The sequence below is a fragment of the Grampus griseus genome, assembly GCF_964374135.1.
Source record: "Grampus griseus genome assembly, chromosome: 10".
Taxonomy (NCBI): Eukaryota; Metazoa; Chordata; class Mammalia; order Artiodactyla; family Delphinidae; genus Grampus; species Grampus griseus.
Window position 1 is genome coordinate 67,958,797 of NC_139004.1, and position 12,719 is coordinate 67,971,515.

General features: G+C 52.0%; 1 protein-coding gene across 2 annotated transcripts; it reads left to right on the forward strand.

The window, feature by feature from the left end:
* Positions 1-4,845: 4,845 nt before the first annotated feature.
* Positions 4,846-9,635, forward strand: PPM1M (protein phosphatase, Mg2+/Mn2+ dependent 1M). 2 transcript variants are annotated; one of them, XM_082664440.1, is made up of 10 exons: positions 4,846-5,124; positions 5,799-5,922; positions 6,076-6,330; positions 6,787-6,899; positions 7,272-7,356; positions 7,446-7,564; positions 7,729-7,792; positions 8,022-8,129; positions 8,242-8,390; positions 8,736-9,635. In XM_082664440.1, exons 1-10 carry the CDS (start codon positions 4,901-4,903, stop codon positions 8,878-8,880), a joined length of 1,386 nt encoding a protein of 461 aa, XP_082520566.1. In that variant the 5' UTR covers positions 4,846-4,900; the 3' UTR covers positions 8,881-9,635. The 2 variants fall into 2 exon arrangements, with proteins under 2 accessions (XP_082520566.1, XP_082520567.1); XM_082664441.1 differs by lacking the exon at positions 8,022-8,129.
* Positions 9,636-12,719: the final 3,084 nt, after the last annotated feature.

A 12,719-nucleotide genomic window follows, 5' to 3' on the forward strand; every position in this document is an offset into this window, starting at 1 on the left:
TTCCTTTTTATGGCTGAATAGTATTCCATTGTGCATATATGCTACAATTTGTTTATCCATTCATCCAGTTGATGGATATTTGGGTTGTTTCCATCTTTTTTTTTTTTTTTTTTTTGCGGTTTGCGGGCCTCTCACTGTTGTGGCCTCTCCCGTTGCGGAGCACAGGCTCCAGATGCGCAGGCTCAGCAGCCATGGCTCACGGGCCCAGCCGCTCTGCAGCATGTGGGATCTTCCCGGACCGGGGCACGAACCCGTGTACCCTGCATCGGCAGGCGGACTCTCAACCACTGCGCCACCAGGGAAGCCCCTGTTTCCATCTTTTGACTATTATGAATAGTGTTGCTATGAACAATGAATGCCTTTGACACAACAGTTCCATTACTAGGCTGATCCTACTAATATGCCCACACAAAAAATTATATGCCCACGCAAAAAATTGAAAACAATCTAAATGTTCATCATTGGGGGGCTAGCTACATAAAGTCTGCATATTTGCAGAGACTGCTCTGCAGCCCTCACAAGGAACAAGGCAGCTCTTCAAGGACTGATACAAAAAGATAGAGGTATCTTATGTGAAAACTTCAGGTGCAGTATACAGTGTAGAGTATGCTATCATTTGGGTAAAGAAAAGGAGGGGAAGAGGAAAGATTTAACATATATATCTATATAATTTTTATTTATCCATTTATTTAAAGTGAGATATAATTGGCATATAACATTGTATTAGTCCAAGGTGTACAACATGATTTGATATATGTATATATTGTGAAAGGATTACCACAATAAGTTTAGTTAATATCCATCACCACAGAGTTACAAGTTTTTTTCCTTGTGATAACTTTTAAGATCTATTCTCTTAGCAGCTTTCAAATATACAATGCAGTATTTTTTTTTTTTTTTTTTTTTTTTTAGCTGCATTGGGTCTTTGTTGCTGCACGCGGGCTTTTCTCTGGTTGTGGCGAGCAGGGGCTACTCTTTGTTGCAGTGCGCAGGCTTCTCATTGCAGTGGCTTCTCTTGTGGAGCATGGGCTCAGTAGTTGTGGCTCGCGGGCTCTAGAGTGCAGGCTCAGTAGTTGTGGTGCACGGGCTTAGTTGCTCCGCAGCATGTGGGATCTCCCCGGACCAGGGCTCGAACCCATGTCCCCTGCATTGGCAGGTGGATTACTAACCACTGCGCCACCAGGGAAGCCCTACAATACAGTATTGTTAACTATAGTCATCATGCTGTACAGTACATCTCCAGGACTTATGTATCTTATAACTGGAAGTTTGTACCTTTTGACCCCCTTCATTCATTTTGCCTCCACCTCCCACCACCTCCTGCCCCACCACCTCTGGCAACCACCAATCTATTCTCTGTATCTATGAGTTTGGGTTTTGTTTTTTGTTTCGTAGATTCCACGTATAAGAGAAATCAAGCAGTATTTTTCTTTCTCTGACTTATTTCACTTGGCATAATGCCCTCAAGGTCCATCCACGTTGTTACAAATGGCCGAATTTCTTTTTTTATGGCTGAAAATATAAAATATATAGAATATATATAATAAATTAAACATGTATTCTATATAGTGTATAGAATATATAATAAATATATTCTATATAATATATTGATTCTATATTTTTTATATATATATATATATATATATATACACACACATATATAAACTTTCTTTACCCATTTATTCATTGATGGACACACAGGTTGTTTCCATGTCTTGGCTATTGTAAATAATGCTGCAGTAAACATGGTGGAGGCAGATATCTTTGAGGTATTGATTTTGCTTTCTTCAGATAAATATCAAGAAGTGGAATTGCTGGATCATATAGTAGTTCTATTTTTAACTTTTTGAGGAACCTCCATACTGTTTTCCATAGTGGCTACACCAATTTACATCCCCGCAACAATACACAACAGTTCCCTTTTCTCCACATTCTTTTGCCAGCACATGTTATTTCTGGTCTTACATGTTTCTGTTTTTGTTTTTGTTTTTTTGCTTGAACTTGCACAGAATACCCCTGACATCTCTGGAAGGATCCACAAGAAACTAGTAATATTGGTTGTCTTCAGAGGGAGGAACTGTTTGAGCCATAGTGAAATGTATTAAATTTTTTGAATTAAATCTAAAATAAATCTTGTCAAGAACAGATATGGGACTCAACAAAAGCTATTTTCACGGTGCATGAAAAAAACGTAGCATAAAAATCTTTTTCCTTTTTCTAAGCTTGCTCCTTCCCCCGCCTCCATCCCTCACATGCTGACTGAGTTAGCTGAGGCAAGGTCTCCGGCCAGGAGGGGGCAGGCTTGGGTTCCTTCGAGCAGTTGAGAGAAGGGTGTCAGGATAAGGGTATAACTGGAAAGTGAGGAGTTGCATGGCCTCCAGGGAGAACTCTACCCAGAAATGAAGACAGACCCACCTCAAGGAACCTCACCTACAACTTCAGGCACTGGAGACAGAAGAGCCTGGAGGCTTCTGGAGAGAAAAAAAGGTAAACAGAAGCCAATCCAAAGGCCTGGGAATGACAGGGGCACTGGATTTCAGCAGCAGCAACAGCCAAAAAACAATGAACAGAGCAGTCAGAAAGAATTCTGAGCCAAAATATCAATCAAAAGCAAAGGCAGGGCTTCCCTGGTTGGCGCAGTGGTTGAGAGTCTGCCTGCCGATGCAGGGGACAAGGGTTCGTGCCCTGGTCTGGGAAGATCCCACATGCCGAGGAGCAGCTAGGCCCGTGAGCCATGGCTGCTGAGCCTGCATGTCTGGAGCCTGTGCTCTGCAACAGGAGAGGCCACAACAGTGAGAGGCCCGCGTACCACAAAAAACAAAAAACAAAAACAACAAAAAAAGGCAGAATACAAACCCTTTCAGAATTGCAAGGACCCAGAAAATTACCGGGACCCAGTCATCCTTTCTTGGAAAGTTGTTAGAGGATGTGTTTCAGCAAAATGACAGAGTAAACCAAGAGAGTCAGGCTTGGGATCCAGGCAAGAGCAGAGGCTCCCAGGAGCCTAGGGAGCCAGAGGAGCCTTGGTAGCACTGGAGGAACACTTAGGTCAGCTTGGAACAGGGAGGATGGGATTGCCATAGAGCTCCACATGGCTCTGAAAACTTAAAATAGTTAAGCTGGGCAACAGACCACCTGTGACACCTGGCTGCCAGGAGCTTCTCTGAATACACCTAGAGGACAAGATCTTCATCTACCCAGGGGAGTCCAAGATGGTGAGTTTGGGGAATAAACTGTGTTTGCATTGTTTCCTCTAGTTTTAGACTTTAACAGCTTCTGAGCCATTGGCTGGTGGGATGAGGAGGTTACCCCACTGATAGAATTGGGTTTGCCCCACTCTGGGTCCCTGGTCCATTTCTGTCCTGATGACAGGTTGTAGCTCAGGTGTCCTTTGGAAAGCTTTCTCTGACTTCTCCCCCTCCCCCTTGCCAGCTGGATCAAGCACCATCCACCAGGACTTCCACCATCACTGCAGGGGAGCTCATTTCCATTAGTACTGTACTCCTGTGCCTAGTGCTTGGGGCCTGACACACATGGTGGGGTCAGTAAATTAGCTCCCAGGCTACCCTGGAACTGAGTCATTTGAGGGAGGGGCTGTTGGGCACAGCTCCCTGCCCCAGGAACCTTCTTCCTTGGGTGGAGGGAACTCCCAATGGGGCAAGGCTGGCCTCCTGGAGGAAGTAAGGCCTAGTGAGCATATGCTGGGCTTGGGTGTGGAGGCGAAGGTAGGGACTCCTCCTGCAGCCCTCCCTGGGCCCTGGGCTGTGGGGCCTCAGGGGCTTTGAGTTGTCAAGCCTGCCTTCCTGGAGGAGGGAAGGGGAAGAGAAATACCCTCTGGGGGTTCTGAGTCAGCTGCACTGTCATAATGGAAACAGCACAGCCCTGGGTGTCAGGACACTTCCCCTCTGTGGGCCTCAGAGTCCCCCTCGTTATGAGATGGAAATAACAGTCCTGCATAGGGAGTTGGGCTTCAGTGACAGAGGGTGACAAAGCACTCTGTTAACATGCTGCTGACCCCGCTGACCCAGTGGTGGTAGGTAACCAGGAGTTAAGAGGCTGCAACATCTTGCCTCCAACCCAGATGAAAGTCTTTCACTTCCCTTAGGCGCAAGTCTGAACTCTGACCAGTTGGAGTCTTTGGGGGACCATGGATTCCTTTTGTCCATCAGTCACTTGCACTCTAGTGAGGCCCCTGCTGTCTGTCTAGAGAGGACATCTTGATTGGAGGGGCAGCTGTTTAGGAGACTGGCCTTGAGGGCGGGAGCTGCTTCTCAGGATAAGGAAGGCCAGGGTGACCACCAAGCCCCATCTGGGAGTGGAGGGTGCCAGGCCGAGTGGGTGAGGCATGGAGGTCTCCTGAGGGAACACTGTGCTCTGAGACTCTTACTCAATGTGTCAGTCTGACACCTCCAAGGACATCTTGTTCCCATCTTGCCCTTGCGTAACGTCCGGGCCCAGCAAGAAGAGGCCTGAGGCTCTGCCATGGACACTGATGCAGCCCGGAGGCCCAGGTGTGCTCTCATCGACCCCTACAGCCTCCCTGGGTAGGGAGGAGGGACTTTTCCCTCTCAAAGACTCGTGCCCCTTACGTGTGGGTGAATGTCAGCCTGCTCAGGTTCCTGTGTGAGCCGGGCCAGCGTCTTCGTCTATCTAGGCCTCAGTGTTCTTGCCTGTAAAGTGGGGTTGATAACAGCGTTGGCTGATTAGGAGGCTTGAGGAGCCGGATGGCACCCAGGCCGCCCACAGACTCCGGGGCGGCGGGAGGTTGGGGTTTGGGGGCGTCACCGCCCAGCCGGCCCCGCCCCGCCCCGGCCCGCTTCCTCCTCCCGGGTCGGGCGGGCGGTGCCGTCGGCCCAGCCTTTTGCCCGGCGCCCCGCGGGCAGCCCCGGGCCGCTGCGCCATGTCCGCCAACTGGTTCCGGCGCCGCTTCCTGCCGGGGGGTCCGCTCTCCGCGCCGCGGCCGCCCCGGCCCCGCGCCAGCCCCGTGCCCTACCGGCGGCCCCGCTTCCTGCGCGGCTCAGGCTCCAGCCCCGGCACCGCCGACGCCTCGTGCCGCCCGGACGCCCGGCCAGTGCGCAGCCCGGTGCGGGGCCGCGCGCTGCCCTGGAACGCAGGCTACGCCGAGTGAGTGCCCGGCCCCGAGCGGCCCCCCTGCCCCCGACACTCCCCGCTCCCTGCGACTTTCAATCCTGAGGCCCCGACCCCCACCCTGTGATCCTGCCTGGGGTCCTGTGCTGACCGAGAAAACAGGCCAAGCTGAGTGAGGGATCCCGCCTCCCCAACCTTGTGGATATCTCCCTCTTGTCGGCACTTCCGCACTCTTGACAACCTCCCCTATTCCACCTCAGGTCGGGAAGGACCTGCCCCCCTGGGGCTTTCAAAAGAGGTAGGGATACTAGGTAGAATTCCAGCGTTCTGGGCTTTGGAGACCCCCCCTCCCCCCGCACACACATCTTACCCTGGGTTATGGCCTGTGCAGCATTGGACAGGGATTCTGGCTGAGGTGGGACAGGGGGTAGGCAAGGAAGCCCCACACCTCCGCAGGCAGACTTGCCCTTACCTCCCGGCCCAGGTCAGCAGGTAAGCTCCAGATGGGCTGGGCCCTGAGTTTTGCTTTAGCTGTGAGGTTACTGAACAGTTAGCAAATTTCCAGCATTTGTTTGTCCAGGTGTGTGTCAGGGACAGCATGGGGGCTGTTACTCGAGGGAGGGTTCCTCTCTGTGTTCCAAATCTGTTCTCTGTGCCCATGGGGGCATAGGTGTGTCCCTAAAGGGTCACTGATCACTTCCTGGCCTCAGGATCATCAATGCAGAGAAATCTGAATTCAATGAGGATCAGGCGGCCTGTGGGAAGCTGTGCATCCGGAGATTTGAGTTTGGGGTTGAAGAGAACCAGGAATGGCTGACCTTGTGCCCAGAGGAGGTGAGTGCAGCTGGGCCTGAGCCCCTTTTACAGGCTGGGGCCAAGACTGGGGCCAGGACTGTAGACTGAGGTTCTTGCCCTAGTGCCCTACATTCAGCCAGGGGACAACTGGGGAGGCCAGGCAGAGCCTGACGCCAAGCCCTTCCTGTGCAGTTCCTGACAGGTCATTACTGGGCACTGTTTGATGGTCACGGTGGTCCAGCTGCAGCTATCCTGGCTGCCAACACCCTGCACTCCTGCCTACGCCGGCAGCTGGAGGCCGTGGTAGAGGGCATGGTGGCCACTCAGCCCCCCATGCACCTCAGTGGCCACTGCATCCGCCCTAGTGACCCCCAGTTTGTGGAAGAAAAGGGCATTAGGGCAGAAGACTTGGTGGTCGGGGCTCTGGAGAGTGCCTTCCAGGAGTGTGTGAGTGTGACCTTTGGCTGGGAAAGGAGGGCAGGTGTTACCCTCAGGGACCTGGGGGACTCTGGGTTGTGGGGTGTCCCTGCACATGATGGTGATCACCCTGGATCTTTGGATTGGGAGGACAAGATTGGGTTGGTTGGTTTGTTACTAAACAGTTATCATAACCCCACCCATTTATCCAGCGCCTACTATATGCTAGGTGCTTTTACCTGTATCATCTTGTTGCACACCCTGTTGGTCCTTGGTTTCCCTTCCTCACTGTTTTGAATAGGACTTCTCTACCTCCAAAGGGATATGTCTAGATCTCCTGACCACAGGGATCTTGGAGTCATAGCTAGACTTTGCGCTGGGACTGCCACTGCTTGCTAGTGGGGAAGTAAACTGTAGGGTGAGGGTTGGGGACAGTGGTATGCTGGCAGTACAAGCAGCAGCTAAAGTAGCCTTGGTTTGCTCCAGGATGAGGTGATTGGGCGAGAGCTGGAGGCCTCAGGCCAGGTGGGTGGCTGCACAGCCCTGGTGGCTGTGACCCTGCAAGGAAAGCTGTATGTGGCCAATGCTGGGGATAGCAGGTGAGTGAGCCCGGAGGGTGGGTAGGGTGGGGTGGGCAGACAGGCAGCAGAGGCAGTGGGGACAGTGAAAGGGGGAAGTCGAGACAGAATTGGGGAAGATTGGCTGAATTGTGTACTTAGCATGTGTACTTAGCATGTGTTGAGTGTGAGGGCGGACAGCAGATGCCAGGGAGGGCAGAGACCTCAGGGGCCAGGCCAGATGGCTGCGGCTTTACCCTGCAGGCCTTAGGCAGTCATGGGGGCCTTTGAGCAAGGGATTGTTATGGGCAGAACTGGCCCCTGGTGGTTGGAGAAGGGGCCGGCAGGAGGGAGGCTATGGGTAAGGATGGAGGCTGCCCCACAGACTTCTCTCTCCTCTAAAACCTCATCCAGGGCCATCTTGGTGCGGAGGGATGAGGTACGGCCCCTGAGCTCTGAGTTCACCCCGGAGACTGAGCGGCAGCGGATCCAGCAGCTGGTAGGTGCCCTTGGCAGAGGGAGGCTGTGCAGCCCCAACTCCTGGGCCACCAGAGGGAGCCTGATCTGAGCATGGCCTCCCTATTCCAGGCCTTTCTCTACCCTGAGCTTCTGGCTGGTGAGTTCACCAGACTGGAGTTCCCTCGGCGACTGAAGGGGGATGACTTGGGGCAGAAGGTTTTGTTCAGGGATCACCACATGAGCGGCTGGTGAGCGAGGTGGGGTTGGGGGACACAGTGGGGAGAGCCCTGGGGTCCAGGCTCAGATGTGTGGCCTGGGGCAGTCCCCTTCTACCTGGGCAGGGTGGGCCCTGTGTTGGGGGTGGTGAGGTGGTAAGTAGGGCCTGGGTTGATACTGGGTTTGCTCCTGGTAGGAGCTACAAGTGCGTGGAGCAGTCGGATCTCAAGTACCCACTGATTCATGGACAGGGTAGGCAGGTCAGTGAATGGCGCCTCCAAGAATCTCTCTTAAATTGCCCCCTGTAGAGGTGGGAGCTCCTTTGTCCCTTGTGGGGAGCTTTAGCTGGGGTCCTAGGTACTGCTCCGAGGTCAGAGGGTGTTTCTCCCTCAGCCCAGGCGCCCAGGGCCACAGTCCACCTCTTGGTGTGCTTTACTTGTACATTTGCTGGGGCTGTTTGCTGTCACCTCATACCTCCCTTGTCTCCAGGCTCGGTTACTGGGAACACTGGCTGTCTCCCGGGGCCTAGGAGACCATCAGCTCAAAGTCCTGGACACAAATATTCAGCTCAAGCCCTTCTTGCTCTCTGTCCCACAGGTGAGGGGGCAATAGCCTACACCAGCTTCTATCTGCCCAGAAAGGCAGACTACGCAAGGTTGGCTGGAGCTGGGAAGGGAGCCAGTGAGGAAACCTTAGGCTTAACTTGCAGGTGACTGTGCTGGATATGGACCAGCTGGAGCCGCAGGAAGAGGATGTAGTTGTCATGGCGACTGATGGGCTCTGGGATGTCCTGTCCAGTGAGCAGGTGGCACGGCTGGTGCGGAGCTTCCTCCCTGGCAACCGAGAGGACCCACACAGGTACTATAGCTGCTGGGGATCTGCCTGGGCCTGAGTTGGTGCCAGCAGAAACACCAAGAAGTCATGGCTGAGAAGACAACACTGCAGATGAGTCCGGCTAAGAACAGTTGGCCAGGACTAGAGCTATCTCAAGCTTCCTGGGGGTGACTGTGGGTCCCCAAAATCTCTGAGTCCAGACACCCATGGTCCAACCTGTGGCCTTCCCAGGCTTGTGGCTTGCTTGGCCCCACAGTTAGACTGCATTGCTTGGGTCCTCAGTGTTCAGCACTGTGCAAGTTCTCCCTGAGGGCTGGCCTTGCCTCTTTGCTCTGGCCCCGAAGTACATCTGCAGGATGGTCCCCACAGGTTCTCGGAGCTGGCCCAAATGCTGATACACAGCACACAGGGGAAGGACGACAGTCCCACACAGGAAGGGCAGGTGTCCTACGACGACGTCTCTGTGTTCGTGATTCCCTTGCACAACCAGGGCCAAGGGCGCAGTAGCCACTGAGGATTCAAACATCGCATCCCAGAACCACTTACGGGCCAGGTGCATTGTGAGCGTCCACCATGGTCAACAGCAGGTCTGCCTGCCCCACCCCCAGACCCAGCCCTGACCCCCCAACCCACTTCAAGGGAAGCATTTCTACGAGGCAGTCAGAACTGGAAGAACGCAGGGAGTCCAGCTCCCCAGGTCCCCCTTTGGCAGGCAGGGAAAGAGCGCTAATATCAATAATGTCTGGCAGAGTCACTTTACAACTTAGGAATCCATGTAAGCCTCCTCAGATAGGATCCTTAACAGCCCACTATATTATTCCCAGATGGGGACAGCTGGACTAAGGGCATTGGCCAAGGATGCCAGGAAGGGCAGACAGCCTGTGCTTGGATCCAGGTCTCTAATGCATGAATGTCAGATTGTCTACTCAAACAACCCCCCAAAGCCCATGCAGTGTCTTATGGGAAGCCTCGTATCTGCTAAACAGCCATCTTGAAGCAGCCCTTGGAGAGAGACCAGTTCAGGTCCTACCCTGCTCCCCTCTGTGCTGGAGGAGAGGCACAGGCCCAGGGGCTTAAGTTGGGGGAGAACTAAGGGCCAAGGAGCCCCAGAGTTGGCTGAGTAGTGAATGCCCCGATTACTGCTGCTGCCTCTAGCCCAGTCTCCCGATTGCTCCTCTCTGGCTCCAGCCCTGCCCTAGGCTGATGCCTCAACAACACCGTTTTGTTGTTCCCCATCACCTTCCTATTAAATGTTTGTGTGCAGAAGAACCCTTGTGAATCGTGAATTGCTGTACAGCTTGACATTACAGTATACCTTTTGCTTTTTCTTGTTCCCTTCTAAAAAAATCACTCTTAGCCTTAGCTCCATCTTACAAGTTTGCCTATAGTCAGCATTGTGTTTTCTCTGTGGCGTCCCCAGTTCGCAGCTTGGGGTGAGCCCCAGTGAGAGAACTGCTGCCCAGGGAACAGAAAGGAGGTCTCCACCACCATCTGTGGGCTCTGGGCTTGAGGTATCGGAAGGGATGCCTTGTTTTTTTAAGGCAAATTATAGTGATTTTAGTATAAAGTTTATAGTAAATTTATAATAAAGCTAGATTTACCAACTGGAGACAGCAAGTCAGTTGGGGCTCCAGAGCTTGCTGTTTGATGAGTAGCTTAGTTCTTCATGTTCCTCACAAGACTGTTTTTATCATCCAGCACTTGCCAAGGCTCAAATGCTCAATAAGTGTTTGTTGAATTATTTGTTGAATTTCATGACCTCAGCCTTTCCTAACTCTTCCCTGATCTACTCCTACTTTGGTCTACAATTGAGATTAATTCTTACCAGGCAACTCATAGCCCTAAACTGCAGCCAGAAAGGACAAGGGCCAGTAGGCCACAAAACTGATGGTTAAACTTGTTTATTTAACACAATGGGGAGACTTTCAGACCTCCTTTCCTGCCCATTAACTCATTTTAGACTCTACTTCCTGCATGTTCTCTAGGGAAGAGATAGGAAAAACTACGAAACTACTCATTTTTTACCTAGTCATATTCCATAGCCCAGCACTTCTGGGCCTACATCTGTCCGCAGCTGGTCCTGAGAAAATGTGGTTGGCCCCAGAAGCTCTGGGCAGCCTCTCCAGGACTCTAATTAGGCAGCTGGCAAGAACAAGAGTGTGCCCTACCAGCCTGCAGTTTTACTTCCTCTTTCCTCAGCAGTCCCCACCCCCACCACTCACCTTCCTTCCCCCCACACCCCAGCAAAGCGTAGGCAGTATCCTGAGCCTGCCAACCAATCACCCACATCAACTACTGAGCCTGCTTGCCCCAAGTCTGCTTTGCTTTCCTTCTGATCCGGCCCACTGCCTGGTCTTGCTCCTCACACCACCAGGCTGAAACCCAGGGAGTGGGCAACAGTGGGTCTCTCAACTGCGAACAAGCCAAACTGACAGGAGTAACCACTGCAGGGGCAGCCACTGACTTACGTGTTCATGTCTCTCAGCAGAGCCAAACGCTGCAGTAGCCCTCCCACCAGGCCGTGAGGGGGGGACTCTTCCTGCTTGGGCAGTCGTGTTGAGAGCCTATGCATGGCCTACCACTCACAAGCCGGGACGCTCCCTCTGCTGACCTCCAGAGTCCTTGGCCAACCTCTAATGACCATGCGCAAAGTGGCAGGCCAAAGGTGTTGCAGCTGAGGATGCTACTAGTGAGTTATCAACTCACCGGCCAGGCAATGGGTTTACAAGCAAGTGGCCAGGCCTTCTGCCAGAACTGGTACAGGAGCCTCAAAGGCACCCCACTATCCTTGCCCCCCACAAACCAGGGCCTAGGAGGATGAACCTTATTCCAGCTAGAGGCTGCCAATCTGATCAAGGGTTGAGGTAACAGTGGGGGATGAAAGGCAGCCTGAGGTACATGCCAGATGCAGTCTTTGAGGATCTCAGGCCGGCCTTTTCCTGGTCACTCATTTCTGGCCCTATGGCTGCTTATTAGAACATGGAGTTGAGGAGACCCAGGCTGCTATGCATTGAGAGCTGGATCTAGGGGTTCCTCCCACCAGCCCACAGGCCTTAGTCACCAGAGGCAGTCCCAGGGAGCCCAACAACCCATCCACACAGCATTACAATGAGTCCCAGTGTGAGCTAGGAGGACTAACAGGAGACAACCCACCCCCTCCCTCCAACTCTAGGAACCAGGCAAACAATGCTATGAAAACTCAATGGAAGAGGCTGCAGCCATAAAATTCTGTTTAAGACAGATAACATGGAAAAAACGTTTATATGTTAAGTACAAAAAGGACATAAAATTGTATATACAGTAGAATAACAACTATGTAAACACACCAAAAATCTATGCACAGAAATGTCTAGAGAAACACTAAACACCAAAAGATTAGCAGTGGTAACATTTTGGTGGCAAACTGATTCTTTTTAAAAGTCCCAGATTTTTCTTAATAAGCATTAATTATGATTGCAACGGTTTTCTTAAAAAAAAAAAAAAATACCCCACTGGCTGGTGGTTGAGCAGTGCAATGTCACTGTCACATATAAATCAGAGGCTTTGGCCCTGACTCCTGAGAGCGTGGTGCGCCCCCCACCCCCAGGAGAGCTTAAGCACCTCTGGCTCCTACTGAGGGTGTCCTGGCAGCCCTGGTGCTCCTCAGCCTCTCTGACCCACAGACTCTTTTCTCCCTTAATTCTGCCTTTTCCCACTACCACATCATCTTCGGTCACTTCCAGCTGCATCCTTCCCTCTCCTTCCCAACTCAGGAGCCAGCTCTGCAGCCACAGGTCCCCATAAATAGAAGCAGTGCAGTGCAGTGCATATTTTCAAAGGACATGGTGCCTCAGCTCTGGACACACAGGAACTCAATACAAATCATTTTCCTGCTGATAGACAAGTCATGGTGGCTGCTGTGGGTACAGATATGTTAATTATGCAGGCTTTCTTATTAACCTGTAGTTCCAAGTACTTTCTCTGAACAGTTATTCCTACCATGAATTTTCTATCCTGGAAAGCCAGGGGTGGGCAGTAACAGCTCAGATCACTTGGTTTCTAAAAGTCCCTCCACGCTGAGAATGCAGAGCTATACGGTGTGTGGCACCTCAGAAGCTGCAGATTCCAGCCTATGTCTGGGAAAGACGTAGGCCCCTTGCTTTTAAGGTTACGGAACAAGCCAAAAAGTAACTGCTAAAAAAGCAAAACAAAACAGTAATTGCTAGCAATTCACAGCCTATTCCTGCTGCTGAACAGAGGCAGTAATGGCTTGCTTTCCCCACTAGCAGCTAGGTACTCTTGGGCAAGTCAAACATAACCTTGTTGAGCCTGTTTCTGGATCTGCAGGGAATGTGTTACTTGCTTAGATGTTTG